Here is a 14,815-nt window from a genome sequence, read left to right as displayed (position 1 = left end):
CTGCTGACTGGCTGCATTATGGACTGGTCAGGGATCACTAGTGCCTTTGAGCAGAAAATCCTGCAAAAGGTAGTGAATTTGGCCCAGTGTGTCACGGGTAAAGCTCTCTCAACCATTGAGTACATCTACATGAAATGTTGCCTTAGAAAGACATCAAAGATCCTCACCACCCAGGCCATGCATTTTTCTCGCTGCTGCCATCAGGTGGAAGTACAGATGCCTTAAGACGCACCCCACCAGGTCACTATCCTACAAACATTTAGATGTGAATGTACAAGGCTTGACCAGTAAGTTCACAGATGACACAAAATTAGCAGATGGTGTTCATGGTGAAGATTATTGTAGCTTATAGGGGATCGAAATGGGCAGAGGAGTGGTAAATAGATTGCAAAACCAACACGAGCAGCAACGGTTTCATGCAGAGGTTGGTGACTATGTGGATGGAACAGCCAGAGGAAGTGGATGAGGCAGGCACAATGGTATAATTCCAGAAGCAGTTTCGATGTGTAGATGGAGTGAAGAGGCTGGGGGGGAAATGGGCCCATCACAGGAAATTTGGACCATCTCGGTGAACACTGTTACCAGCATTGTCTCAATGGGCTGAAGGGTCTGTATCTGTGCTCTGTTGCTCTGTGACTCTCAGTAGATGCACTGGACAGACATACAGACATGCTGTGGGAGTTGATGTTAACAGGGAATGTTTGGTCCTAAGCCAACTGCTGCTCTGATACAGGGGATGAAGATACTGTCATACTTGCAAATTTATCGTTCTCCCTCTGACTCGCTGTCTGCTTGTGTGTAATTCAGGGCATCACTAGCAGGTGGAGCTTTCCTGCACTCGGACCAAGGTGTAAACAAGATGACGATAATCAACAATTGTCAGTCAGAATCAGAATGGCTACAGATACGTTCACTGAGACCTTCATAATTAAACTTCTGTCGTATTGGTAAACAATAGTTCAGATGAAGAAACTTACGCAGGCACTAATTGGGCCCAGAAAAGTGTCATCAAACAGGGTCATTGATCCCACTGGTCAAGCAGCCTTGATTGATAGATCAATCCAACAGTTCCAGCAGAAGACCTGACACTCTGCTCACCGTGCAGTGCAAAGCTTCACCTGAGTGAAAGGAGCAAGAGACAATAGACAATAAGTGGAGGAGTAGGCCATTCAGCCCCTCGAGCCAGCACTGCCACTCACTGTGATCATGGCTGATCATCCACAATCAGTATCCAGTTCCTGCCTTATCCCCATAAACTTTGATTCCGCTATCTTTAAGAGCTCTATCCAGCTCTTTCTTGAAAGCATCCAGAGACTTGGCCTCCACAGCCTTCGGGGACAGAGCATTCCATATATCCACCACTCTCTGGGTGAAAAGGTTTTTCCTCAACTCCGTTCTAAATGGCCTACGCCTTATTCTTAAACTGTGGCCTCTGGTTCTGGACTCGCCCATCAGCGGAAACATGCTTCCTGCCTCCAGCGTGTCCAACCCTTTAATAATCTTGTATGTTTCAATAAGATCCCCTCTTAGCCTTCTAAATTCCAGAGTATACAAGCTCAGTCGCTCCAATCTTTCAACATATGACAGTCCCGCCATCCTGGGAATTAACCTTGTGCACCTCCTCAATAGCAAGAATATCCTTCCTCAAGTTTGGAGACCAAAACTGCACACAATACTCCAGGTGTGGTCTCACCAGGGCCCTGTACAACTGCAGAAGGACCTCTTTGCTCTTACACTCAATTCCCCTAGTTATGAAGGCCAGCATTCCATTAGCTTTCTTCACTGCCTGCTGTATTTGCATGCTTGCTTTCAGTGACTGATGTCCAAGAACACCTAGATCTCGTTGTACTTCCCCTTTTCCTAACTTGACTCCATTTAGATAATAATCTGCCTTCCTGTTGTTAGCACCAAAGTGGATAACCTCACATTTATCCACTTTAAACTGCATCTGCCATGCATCTGCCCACTCATCCAGCCTGTCCAAGTCACCCTGCATTCTCATAACATCCTCCTCACATTTCACACTGCCACTCAGCTTTGTGTCATTGGCAAATTTACTAATGTTACTTTTAATTCCCTCATCTAAATCATTAATATATATTGTAAACAGCTGCGGTCCCAGCACTGAACCCTGCGGTACCCCACTGGTCACTGCCTGCCGTTCCGAAAGCGACCCGTTAATCGCTACTCTTTATTTTCTGTCAGCCAGCCCATTTTCAATCCATGTCAATACTCTGCTCCCAATACCATGTGCCCTAATTTTGCCCACTAATCTGCTATGTGGGACTTTATCAAAGGCTTTCTGAAAGTCCAGGTACACTACATCCACTGGCTTTTCCTTGTCCATTTTCATAGTTACATCCTCAAAAAATTCCAGAAGATTCGTCAAGCACAATTTCCCCTTCATAAATCCATGCTGACTCGGACTGATCCTGTTACTGCTATCCAGATGTGTTGTAATTTCATCTTTTATAATTGACTCCAGCATCTTTCCCACCACCGACGTCAGGCTAACCAGTCTACAATTCCCTGTTTTCTCTCTTCCTCCCTTCTTGAAGAGAGGGACAACATTAGTCACCCTCCAATCCACAGGAACTGGTCCTGAATCTATAGAGCATAGGAAAATGATTACCAATGCATCCACGATTTCTAAAGCCACCTCCTTAAGTACCCTGGGATGCAGACCATCAGGTCCCAGGGACTTATCAGCCTTAAGACCCAACAGTCTATCCAACACTATTTCCTGCCTAATATAAATTTCCTTCAGTTCATCCATTACCCTAGGTCCTTTGGCCACTATTATATCTGGGAGATAGTGAGATAGTTTGTGTCTTCCCTAGTGAAGACAGATCCAAAGTACCTGTTCAACTCGTCTGCCATTTCCTTGTTCTCCATAATAAATTGACCCATTTCTGTCTTCAAGGGCCCAATTTTGGTCTTAACAGAGATCCTGAATCAGGTGGTTGTGAGTGAAACACAGACAGGAATGTGTTGGCAATCTTGTGGGTTATGTGAATGTCAAGGTTCAGGGTCTGTTTCAGCTCTAGACAGGCCCCGATTTGTAAGACATCTCCAAATTTCATTTATAAAGTTCAGAACCAGATGATGGGAAAACTTCCAGGATTTCAGAGATTAGTGTGATAACACAGCTTTCAGGTTTTGGAGGGCTACCATCAACTCCCCCCTGGTTTTCTCAGCTGCTGCGCAAAGGAGATGAAGGGAGTTTCCAAAATCTGTTTTCTGTAGCCGAGTCGAGAACATTGTTGGTGTTGGGAATAGCTGAGGATCAGGAGACTGCTCATTTTAGATAAATTTGTGGGCTGCTTAGGTGTTTCAAAACCCCAAAGAATGTAAGGTCTGTGGACAAAAAGTGCTCATGCATTTCTGAAAAGATGTTGAAGGAGCTTCAATGCTGATAAGGCACAGGAAATATTAAATAGCCGGAGACAAACATGGGATCAAAGAGGGCTATTGGAACAATGTAATGTCATTGGTGAGTAGGATTAAATCGAATCCCATGGCATTTCAAGAGGGGAAATAAAGCAGTAACATGCAAAATGATGGGGGAACTCAGCAGGTTAGGCAGCAACTATGGAGGGAAATGAATAATCTAAGTCTGAGCCAAGACTCTGAATCAGAAAATGAGCTCATCCAATCCAATCTCTTGTCTTTGAAATATTCAATCTGCAATCTCTCCAGTACTAATAGATCCTTCCTTAGTATTGGTACCAGAACTGCACACGCTATTCCAACTGGTCCAAGCAGTAGTTTATAACCCTGTCACAAGATCTCTCCTCGCCTGTATTCTGTGCTGCAGCTAATGATGGCAAACATACTAACTGTTGAATCCACACATTGTCTACCTGTAATCTATGGCGTATTAATGTTCAAAGTTCACTGCAAATTTATTATCAAGGTACATGTATGTCACCGTATACAACACAAGTTCATGTCCTTGTGGGAGAAACAGCCAACTGGATATGGAACTGGCGAGGTGGAAGGAATCAGAGGGTTAATCATAGAGTGCTATTCAGTTTGGAGGCTTGTGACCAGTGGTGTCGATGGGTTCTAGGTCCACTGTGCCCTTTCTATTAAAGATTTAGTAGATAAAGTTGTTAATGTTGTTTGTAAGTTTGCAGGTGACACCAAAATTGGTGGTACAATGGACAATGAAGGGGGTTATGTCAGTTCACAAACGTGGAAAGTGCACCGAGGCATGGGTTCACTTTGTAAAGTGAAAACATGGCAGGAGTTGCATAGTCAATAAAAGGGCTCTGGAAAGTATTGTCGAACAGGGGGATCCAAGGGTACGAACGCACGATTCCCTGGAACTGTTTATACCCTTAAGTAGGGTAAAGGAGAGATGTCATTAAGAAGGAAAGGGTACAGAAGAGATTCATTCAGGGGACTGGACAGTGTGCATGACAAGGCAGTGGTCAGTCTGTGATTCAAGGGACCAGACTGTGTGTGTCTCAATGCAATGGTCAGTCTGTGACCCAGAGGACAGGACATTGTGACACAGCGGATGGAGAGTATGTGATCAAGGGGATCGGATAGTGTGTAATCCAGTGGCTGACCTGTGTGTGATACAGGCAACTGGACAGTTTGTGACCCAGGGAGATTCTTGCTTGTGACACCAGTGATATTTCCTGGTGTCAACTGATACTGTTCCATTAAGATTCCCTGGTTACCAGTGCGTTCAACTACTGCGTAGCCGGTGAGCAGTATTACTGTGTCAATCCTGTTCTTTTTCTGGGAGTGGATGTGTCCAGTCACCGGCTTATCAGGATGGTCACCGTGCATTCACCAGCACAGTCCCACTCCAAATCTGGTCAGCCAGAGTCTCGGCTCCATTGTACACACCCAGACTGAATCTGTTCTGCTCAGCTCGAAATCACTCTCGTTTAACCTGCAATTCATCACTAACTTCAGGTGGGAAATTAAATCCGGTATGGAAAGTACTCAAGAAGTTTTTACCAGGCAACTCACCGAGGGAAGATAATCGGGACACGGGAACTGAGGCACCAAACCAGGGACAGATTGAGAGCGATGTCCCAATAGAGTGCAGTCTGGTCATGGAGGAGGGAGAGCAAAGTGAACCCAGAGACCGTGGCATTGGAGACACTGATCAGAACCCTGGAAGGGGCGCAAGTGAGGCAACTGCCTGTGAACTCAGCAGCTCATTAAACACGGAGTTGTCAAGTCCCCAACAAGTGGCTGGTGAGTGAAATATGAGTGCGATGTGGTCACAGAATGCGGCAGGGTGGAGGGTAAATGTGAGGCCTTGTTGGAGGGTTGGTCAGGGGAGAAGGGGAATGTGTGGGTGTGGTACATGTGGTTAGTGGGGCACCGGTTACCCCAGTACGGGAAATGTGCTACCTGCTCCGAGGATTTACAGGGTAGATATTGGAGGAAATACAGCTGTCCAGATAAGAGAGTATTTCTGGGGTATGAATTAAGGGAAATATATTCGCCAGATGGTTTGTATTAAATGTGGTCCTTCTGGTAACGTAATACCCAGAGCAATGCTGGGTAGGTTTTAAGGCCAGTGTTGGCGATTAAGAATAATCCCATTTTAATGGCTGAAGGCAGGTGAACACTGTGGTTCAAGTCTTGATTGGTTTTTTGAGTTGGGTGAGAGTGGTGGAGATGAGGGATATTTGCGTTTGTGTCCAGATTGTCTTTCTGTATTCACAGTCCCGGAGTTTACAATCTCCGAACTCCTGGCACAGTGGGACGAATATCGACTGTACCAACTGACAAAGTTCTACAGGGACAGACTCAAACAAACAATTGAAGAAAAGGTTGAAAGACTCGGTTGGATGTTGACAAAGGAGGGACATTTCAGTAGAGAAGAAAATGAGGTGAGTGTATTTAGTGTATTGTCACCAAACTGCTGGTGTCAGGCTACGTCCACACTACGCCCAATAATTTTGAAAATGCCGGTTTTGAGTAAAAACGACAGGCGTCCACACTAAGCGTTTTTCAAAATATCTCCGTCCACATTAGGCGGATATTTGGGCGAATCTTCTCCTACTGGCCATGCGCAGGACACACAGAAAACAAGTGAAGAGGAATCGGTATACTTAGTGCGCGTTTGTCCAGTTACAGAGTAGAAAAATTTAAAAGGAGTTGCTCTTGGCTCTCGCGCAGGAGGACTTAAAACTTAAAAAAAACAAAAAACGAATACTGGAGCGTATGGAGGCAACCGACAGCGAGTTCACGGACAGTATGACCCAGCTGATGACGAACATTGAAAAACTGACTAACTCTGTTGCATTAATAAAGCACCTTGTTAAATGTATAAAACGTCTGCATCAGCGTTATCTTGTATTTCCAAACAATGTTACATTAGGCTGTTACACATCTATTGTCAGAGAAGTACTTGCATAAATAGGTGAACCACCTTCATACAAGCAAGGACAGAAAATAGGGCGAAGTGAGTATACTTATTTATTCAGTAAGCTATGGGTCAAAGTATTTGGTGAGTACATTTCTAACCCTTCTAGCTTCAGTCTGGTCCATCTGTTCTGAAATTGTTAGGTGGTGGCGTTCAAGAAAACAACGAACATCTGTTCCGGCATGTCATGACAGCGTTTTTAAATAGTCAAAAAAAGCTCACTTTACAATTTAACTCTCACGCCGTTCACACCGACTGCATGTTATAACAGCTTGCGCAGTACCAAGCAGAAGCAGAAAAAAGCATTGTTGTTGTGGTGTTGTCATGACGATGTTTTTAAATTTCTCCGTTTACCCCGTACACACTACGCCGGATACTTAGCGTTTTCAGGTTTATTCACTCTGGAGAGTGTTTTCAAAAATCTCCATTTTTGGGGGCTGAAAACGCCGGCTCAGTGTGGACGGGAGGGCAAAACGAAGAGAAAAAGCTTCGTTTTCAAAATTATCCGGCGTAGTGTGGATGTACCCTCAGAGGGAATAGTGATCAATATTCATCTCCTGCATGTTCTAGGAGCTCTACATGACAATGGAGACTTTGATCTCTGATTGTCTCCAGCAGATCTGGTTTCAGCTGTTAAGGTGGGGAGCACTGGGAACTGCAGGTTTAGTGTCATCTTTCCCTCTCACCTGCTGTATTTATCAATGTGATATAACAACAGTGTCTGCATATCTAGACTGTTGAACAGGCATTCAGTATAAATTTAATTTTGCATCTTCTCAGGACTGTTGGTCAAATTCACCTGAGCTCATTAATCCAGGATGAATATCAAACTGTCAGATTGTAAATTGGGCCAACTGCCTTCACTGTGGTACTTGAGGGAAAGAAACCTGCTAACCACAGCTGGTCTGGCCTCCATCTGAGTTCCCGAACAATGAATGACTGACTTGTCATAGTCATAGAAATGTACAGCACAGAAACAGGCCCTTTGGCCCATCTATTCCATGCCAGAAGACTTAAACTGCCTATTCCCATTGACCTGCACTGGGCCATGGCGCTCTATACCCTTATCATTCATATATCTATCCAGACTTCTCTTAACCGCTTGTACCACTTGCGCTGCTAGCGCGTTCCACACTCTCACCACCCTCGGAGTGAAGAAGTTTCCCCTCTTGGGCCTCTTGAACTTCTCACCTTTCATCCTTTACTCAAGACATTTTCTGTAGTACTTCTTTATGTCAGTGCAAAATGCCTGCCTGCTGCATTTACCCTATCTATACCCCTCATAATTTTTGATAGAATCTCTCCTCAATCTTCTGCATTCCAAGGTATAAAGTCCTAACCTATTCAATCTTTTGTTATAACTCAGTTACTCCAGTCCCGGTAACATCCTTATAAATTTTCTCTCTACATTTTCAACATTCTTTACATCTGCCCTATAAGTAGGTGACCGGACCTGCACACAATACTCAAAATTAGGCCTCACCAATGTCTTATACACGCTGAACATCATATCCCATCTTCTGTACTCAATATTTTCATATGCAAAGGCTATTGTGCCAAATACTTCCTTTCCGATCTATCTACCTTTGCTGCCACTTTTAGTGAATTATTGACCTGTATTCCAGATCACTTTGTTGTACCACACTCCTCAGTGCCCTGTCGGTCACTGTATAAGATAGACTCTGCTTTGTCATTCCAAAGTGCAAAACGTCGCACTTGTCTGCATTAAATTGCATCGGTCATTTTCAGCCCATTTCTCGGCTGGTTTAGATACCACTGCAAGCGTTGGTAGTCTTCCTCACTCTCTACTACACGTCCCCACTCTTGGTGTCATTTGCAAATTTGCTGATCCAGTTAACTGCATTTTCACATCCAGATTGTTGAGAGACATGACAAACAACAACGGACCCAACACAGATCCCTGTGGAACAGCAGGAGTTAAAAACTCCCAGTCAGAGATGCAGCAGTCTATAACCACTCTGTCTTTTTCCATAAAGCCAATGTCCAAGCGCAGTGAATTGAACTGAACTGACTTTATTGCTTACATCCTTCACATACATGAGCAGCAAAAATCTTTACATTACGTCTCTGTCTAAATGTGCAATCTGGAATTTATAGTAATTTGTCATTATTAGTATGTACAACACGACACTTAATATAACATAGAAATACAATGTATCAGCATGAATTAATCAGTCAGATGGCCCGATGGAGGTAGCTATTCCATTGATCCTGGCTGTTATGCTGCAGTACCATTTCTCGGATGGTAGAGGCTGGAACAGTTTGTGGTTGGGGTGTCTAGGGTCCCCAATGGTCCTTTCGGCCTTTTCTTGCACACTTGTCTTTGTAAACACACAGTGGCTGTGAATCTGGACTGATGAACAAGCATTCAGTTTAAAATTAATATCGCACCTTATCCGGACGGTTGATCAAATTCACCTGAGCTCATTAATACTGAGCTGTCAGATTAATCACTGAGGGAGGGAAAGCTGCTAATCACACTTGTTCTGGTCTCAAATGGTTCCATTTATTATCAGAGAATGTACACAACCTGAAACACTTGGTCTTTGCAGATATCCGCAAAGAACAGATGGACCCCAAAGGAATGAACGACAAAAACATTTAGAATCACAAAGCCCCCTCTCCCCCTCCAACAGGAGCAGCAGTGAAGCATCATCCTCCGCCCTCCCCGACCTATTTCAGCACAAAGATCTATCAATGCCCACCACCCAACAAGCTATAGCAAAGCACCCAAATAGAGACGATGATCTGCCGTAAATAAAAACTATTGTTTACCCGACAGTTCGAAATGCCACGTTCTGTCTGTCTCTCACTAACAACAGGCAGAGAGATGTCACCCTTTTCACAGTGAAAGGGGAGACGAACAGTCACAGTTACAATATTAGTCTGCTGCGTCACTTTTTTTACGACTTGAGAATTAGCAGCAAACTCTGCTCAACGTTGAGAGAAAGAGCGGGCCGAAGCAGTCACTCGACTACAGAGACTTCTGTCCACACATCCTGATGTTCCTCCTCTTGCAACACATCAGTCGGCAACAGCGGCACGGAATCGCTTGTCCACGCACCTGGAGAATGTCGGAATATGGCCGATCGGATAGTGAGCTCCCAGGAATGGAAACACGTCGGCGTGAAAACTCATGGGTGAGATCAGGGACCTCGATGGACCCAGCCACTTTGAGAAGGGAAAATCAGCCATTAAAGGGAGGGGTTTAAGCAGATGCCACAGGTGAGCTCGAAGTGGCAGCTATTTGGCACCATCTTAACTCTACTCAAGTTCCATATGAATTCCCAACCAAATGCGTGGCTGACCTTTCATAGTCATAGAAAAGTACAGCACGGAAACAGACCCTTCTGCCCATCTAGTCCATGCAGAACCATTTAAACCCTACTCCCATCAACCTGCACCAGGACCATCTCCCTCTATACCACTGCCGCTCAGGCTATCTACCCATAGTTATTTTAATTGTTGAAATTGAGCATGCTTTTGCCACTAGCGCTGGTAGCTCATTTCACACTCTCTGGTTTCCCATCATGTTCTATGTTCCCCATGGCCTTTTGTAGTACCACCCAAACTTAGTGGGAAAAGCATGCTTGCAATTAACTTGTCTCCATTAACTTTCACCTCCATGAAATCTCCCCTCAATACTCTAAATTCCAAGGAATAAAGTTACATCCTATTCAATCTTTCCTTATAACTCAGGTCCTCCAGTTCTGGCAACATCCTTGTAAATTTTCTCCGTACTCTTTCAATCTTATTTATATATTTCCCGTAAATAGGTGACCAGAGCTTCACACAGTACTTCAGATTAGGTCTCAGTGATGTCTTTCCCAAATTCAATGTAGCATCCCATCTTCTCTGCTCAATATTTTCTTTTATGAAGGCTAATATGCCAAAAACTTTCTTTATGACCCTATTTAGATGTGCTGCCACTTCCTTCAACTGCACACCTCAGTGTCTTACCATTCACTGTGTAAGACCTACCCTGGTTGATCTTACCAAAGTGTAAAATCTTACACTTGTCTGCATTGTTTCATTTGCCATTTTTCAGCCCATTTTTATAGTTGGTCCAGATCTCGCTGCAAGCTCTGATAGTCTTCCTCACTCCACTACACCCCCAACATTGGTGTCTTCTGTAATTTTGCTGATCCAGTTAACCACATTATCATCCAAAATCGTGGATGTTGATGATAAACAATAATGGACCCAGCACAGGGTCCAGTAGTCACAGGCCTCCAGTCCAAGATGCAACAACCTACTTCCATTCCTTGGCTTCTCCCACAAAGTCCATGTCTAATCTAATTTGCTACCTCATCTTGAAGGCCAAGTGACTGAACTTCTTGATCAATCTCCTATGTGGAACCTTGTCAAATGTTGTGCTAAAGTCCATGTAGGCAACATCCACTTCCTTGCCTTCATCCACATTCCTGGTAACATTCTCAAAAATAAACTCTATAAGATGCTTCAACACAACCTGACCTGCGCAAGGCCCATGAGCTCTGAAATCACTAGGTTGCCGTAATAGTGTAGAAAATGGACAAAACAGAAACAAAAACAATGTCTGTTGAGGAGCTGGATATCTAATTAACATGAGATGGGGACATGCTGTTTGGGGTCACTGTCTATGGTCCTCACAAACAGTGATGGTAATGTCCTAGATCTGACCTATCCATCCATGAGTAATATTTGAAAATTAAGTTCATTACACCCTTGAGTGACTCTGTTCTCATTGTGTTTCATTGGTGCTATATGTAATTAATCAGACAGGCTTTATCCAAAGGCCTCTGCTCAGACAAGAGGAGTGTAATCTGTAAATATGTATGTTCATCAATAAATCCATCATCTATGCAGTAGCTTTCAAATTTACTGCTGTGGAATTTAAACCTTAAAATCCTTTTCACAGATGTAACTCTTCAGACCTGGTGGCAGTGAAACTGAGGGATTCTTTGCTAGTGCAGTGGACCGTCAGGGAATTATGCTGATTTATTCCATAATTATAGTTCATTATTCCTGTTATGGGAAATATTTCCATTTCCCTCCTGGTAACCATTCTTTAAGATGTATCATTGAAGCCTCAGGACATCAGTACATTTATTTCTCAGGGCAATGCCCTGGGCCCATCCATCTTCAGTCGCATCCTCGATGACCTTCATCATGGATGTAACAATCTCAATCATGAGACAGCAGCATCGATGGTCCATAGTGTTCTGTTGTCTTTACATATTAATCATAAGAAAATAAAACAAAGAAGCATAAACGGGCCTTTTGGCCTAACAATTGTGCTCCGCCTTTAGTTGTGATTTATGATCACTCTCAACCGTATTCTCCTGCCTTCTCTCTGTAAATCTTGCCGAACTGACATATCAAGAACCTATGAACCTCTGCTTTAAGTCTACTCAATGACTTGGTCTCCAGAGCAGTCTGCCAATGAATTCTGCAGATTCATTACACTCCAGCTAAATGAATTCCCCCTCATCTGTGAAGTAGATGTCACCCTGTTCTAACGCTGTGCTCTCTGGTTCGAGACTCCCCTGCTATAGGAAACATCCTCTCCACATCCATTCTAAGTATGCCTTTCAATATTGCATAGGTTTCGATGAGATTCCCCCCTCATCAACTCCAGCAAGTACAGGTGCAGAGTTACCTACCATTCCTCATACATTAACACTTTCCTTACTGTGATCCTTCTCTTTATTCTCCTCTGGACCTTGTCGAATGCCATCACATCTCTTCTCAGATCACGGACCAAAACTGCTCACAATATGCAAGTGCAGTCTGGCCAATGTCTTATAAAGTCTCAGTATTAGACCCTTGTTCTTGCAGTCTAATCCTCTTGAAATGAATGCTAACATTGCATTTGCCTTCCGACTCAACCTGCAAGGAATCCTGCACTAGGTCTCCCAAGATCCTTTGTAACTCTGATTTCTGAATTTTCTACCAGACAATAAAATAGTCAACATTTTCATTACTTCTACAAAAGAGCATGCCCATCTACTTTCCTATACTATATTCTGTCTGCTACTGCTTTGTCAATTTTTCCAGTCAGTCTATGTTCTTCTGATAACTCTCTGCTTCCTCAAGGCTTCTTGTTAGACCATAAGATATAGGAGCAGAAGTAGGCCATCCAGCCCACCGCGTCTGCTCTGCCATTCAATCATGGCTGATCCAATTCTTCCAGTCATCCCTTCTCCCCTGTCTTTTCCCCATACCCTTTTATGCCCTGGCTAATCAAGAACCTATCTATCTCTGCCTTAAATACACCCAATGACTTCTCCTCCACAGCTACTCGTGGCAACAAATTCCACAGATTTACCACTAAAGTAGTTTCCCTGCATCTCCGTTCTAAGTCCTTCAAACCTGAAGTCGTGCCCTCTTGTCCTAGACTCCCCTGCCATGGGAAAGAACTTTGCCATATCTAATCGGTTCAGGACTTTCAATATTTGGAATGTTTCTATGAGATCCCCCCCTCATTCTCCTGAACTCCAGGGAATACAGCCCAAGAGCTGCCAGACGTTCCTTATACGGTAACCCTTTCATTCCTGGAATCATTCTTGTGGATCTTCTCTGAACCCTCTCCAATGCTAGTATATCCTATCTAAAGTAAGGAGCCCAAAATGCACACAAAACTTCCAAGTGTGGTCTCATGAGTGCCTGAAAGAGCCTCAAAATCACATCTGCTCTTGCTAGCATGGTTCGTGAGGGTTTAAACTAATTTGCAAGGGGGATGGGACCCAGAACGATAGAGCAGTGAAAGAAGTGCATGGAGTAAAGCCAGATCTAATATATAGAGAGGCTTTGAGGAAAGAGAAGCAGAATAAATGGTGTAAGGACAGTAAGGTAGAAGGGCTGAAATGTGTGTACCTCAATGCAAGAAGCATCAGGAACAAAGGTGATGAACTGAAGCTTGGATACATACATGGAAATATGATGTAGTGACCATTACAGAGACTTGGCTGGCACCAGGGCAGGAATGGATTCTCAATATTCCTGGATTTCAGTGCTTTAAAAGGGATAGAGAGGCGGGAAAAGGGGAGGAGGGGTGGCATTACTGGTCAGGGATACTATTACAGCTACAGAAAAGTTGGGTAATGTAGGCAGGATCCTCTTTTGAGTCAGTATGGGTGGAAGTCAGGGACAGGAAGGGAGCAGTAACTCTGTTGGGGGTATTCTATAGGCCCCCTGGTAGCAGCAGAGATACAGAGGAGCAGATTGGGAGGCAGATTTTGGAAAGGTGCAAAAATAACAGGGTTGTTATCATGGGTGACTTTAACTTCCCTAGTATTGATTGGCACCTGATTAGTTCCAAGGGTTTAGATGGGGCAGAGTTTGTTAAGTGTGTCCAGGATGGATTCCTGTCTCAGTATGTGGACAGGCCGACTAGGAGGAATGCCATACTAGATCTAGTATGAGGTAATGAACCGGGTCAGGTCACAGATCTCTCAGTGGGTGAGCATTCGGGGGAACAGTGACCACAGCTCCCTAGCCTTTAGCATTTATCATGGAAAAGGATAGAATCAGAGAGGACAGGAAAATTTTTAATTGGGGAAGGGCAAATTATGAGGCTATAAGGCTAGAACTTGCGGATGTGAATTGGGATGATGTTTTTGCAGGGAAATGTACTATGGAATGTGGTCGATGTTTAGAGATCTCTTGCAAGATGTTAGAGATAAATTTGTCCCAGTGAGGAAGATAAAGACTGCTAGGGTGAAGGAACCATGGGTGACAAGTGAGGTGGAAAATCTAGTCAGGTGGAAGAAGGCAGCATACATGAAGTTTGAGAAACAAGGATCAGATGGATCTATTGAAGAATATAGGGAAGCAAGAAAGGAGCTTAAGAAGGGGCTGAGAAGAGCAAGAAGGGGGCATGAGAAGGCCTTGGTGAGTAGGGTAAAGGAAAACCCCAAGGCATTCTTCAATTATGTGAAGAAAGAAAGGATGACAGAAGTGAAGGTAGGACCGATTAGAGATAAAGGTGGGAAGATGTGCCTGGAGGCTGTGGAAGTGAGCGAGGTCCTCAATGAATACTTCTCTTCGGTATTCACCAATGAGAGGGAACTTGATGATAGTGAGGACAATATTAGTGAGGTTGATGTTCTAGAGCATGTTGATATTAAGGGAGAGGAGGTGTTGGAGTTGTTAAAATACATTATGACGGATAGGTCCCCGGGGCCGGACGGAATATTCCCCAGGCTGCTCCACGAGGCGAGGGAAGAGATTGCTGAGTCTTTGGCTAGGATCTTTATGTCCTCATTGTCCACGGGAATGGTACCAGAGGATTGGAGGGAGGCGAATGTTGTTCCCTCGTTCAATAAAGGTAGTAGGGATAGTCCGGGTAATTATAGACCAGTGAGCCTTATGTCTGTGGTGGGGAAGCTGTTGGAAAAGATTCTTAGAGAT

The 14,815-nt window shown here is 44.0% G+C and overlaps 1 protein-coding gene across 1 annotated transcript in view; it reads left to right on the top strand.

Moving 5' to 3' along the window:
• LOC140194844 (NACHT, LRR and PYD domains-containing protein 3-like) overlaps positions 1–14,815 on the top strand; it is a 67,009-nt gene that overhangs the window by 8,666 nt on the left and 43,528 nt on the right. Inside the window, 2 exon segments of the mRNA XM_072252120.1 lie at positions 4,933–5,220; positions 5,698–5,864. Coding sequence (XP_072108221.1) covers positions 5,076–5,220; positions 5,698–5,864 — 312 coding nt within the window. The 5' untranslated portion in view covers positions 4,933–5,075.

This window comes from Mobula birostris, chromosome 3 (assembly GCF_030028105.1).
Source record: "Mobula birostris isolate sMobBir1 chromosome 3, sMobBir1.hap1, whole genome shotgun sequence".
In the NCBI taxonomy this organism is placed as follows: Eukaryota; Metazoa; Chordata; class Chondrichthyes; order Myliobatiformes; family Myliobatidae; genus Mobula; species Mobula birostris.
The sequence above is the reverse complement of the archived record's forward strand: the minus strand, read 5'-3'. Positions and strand labels throughout refer to the sequence as shown.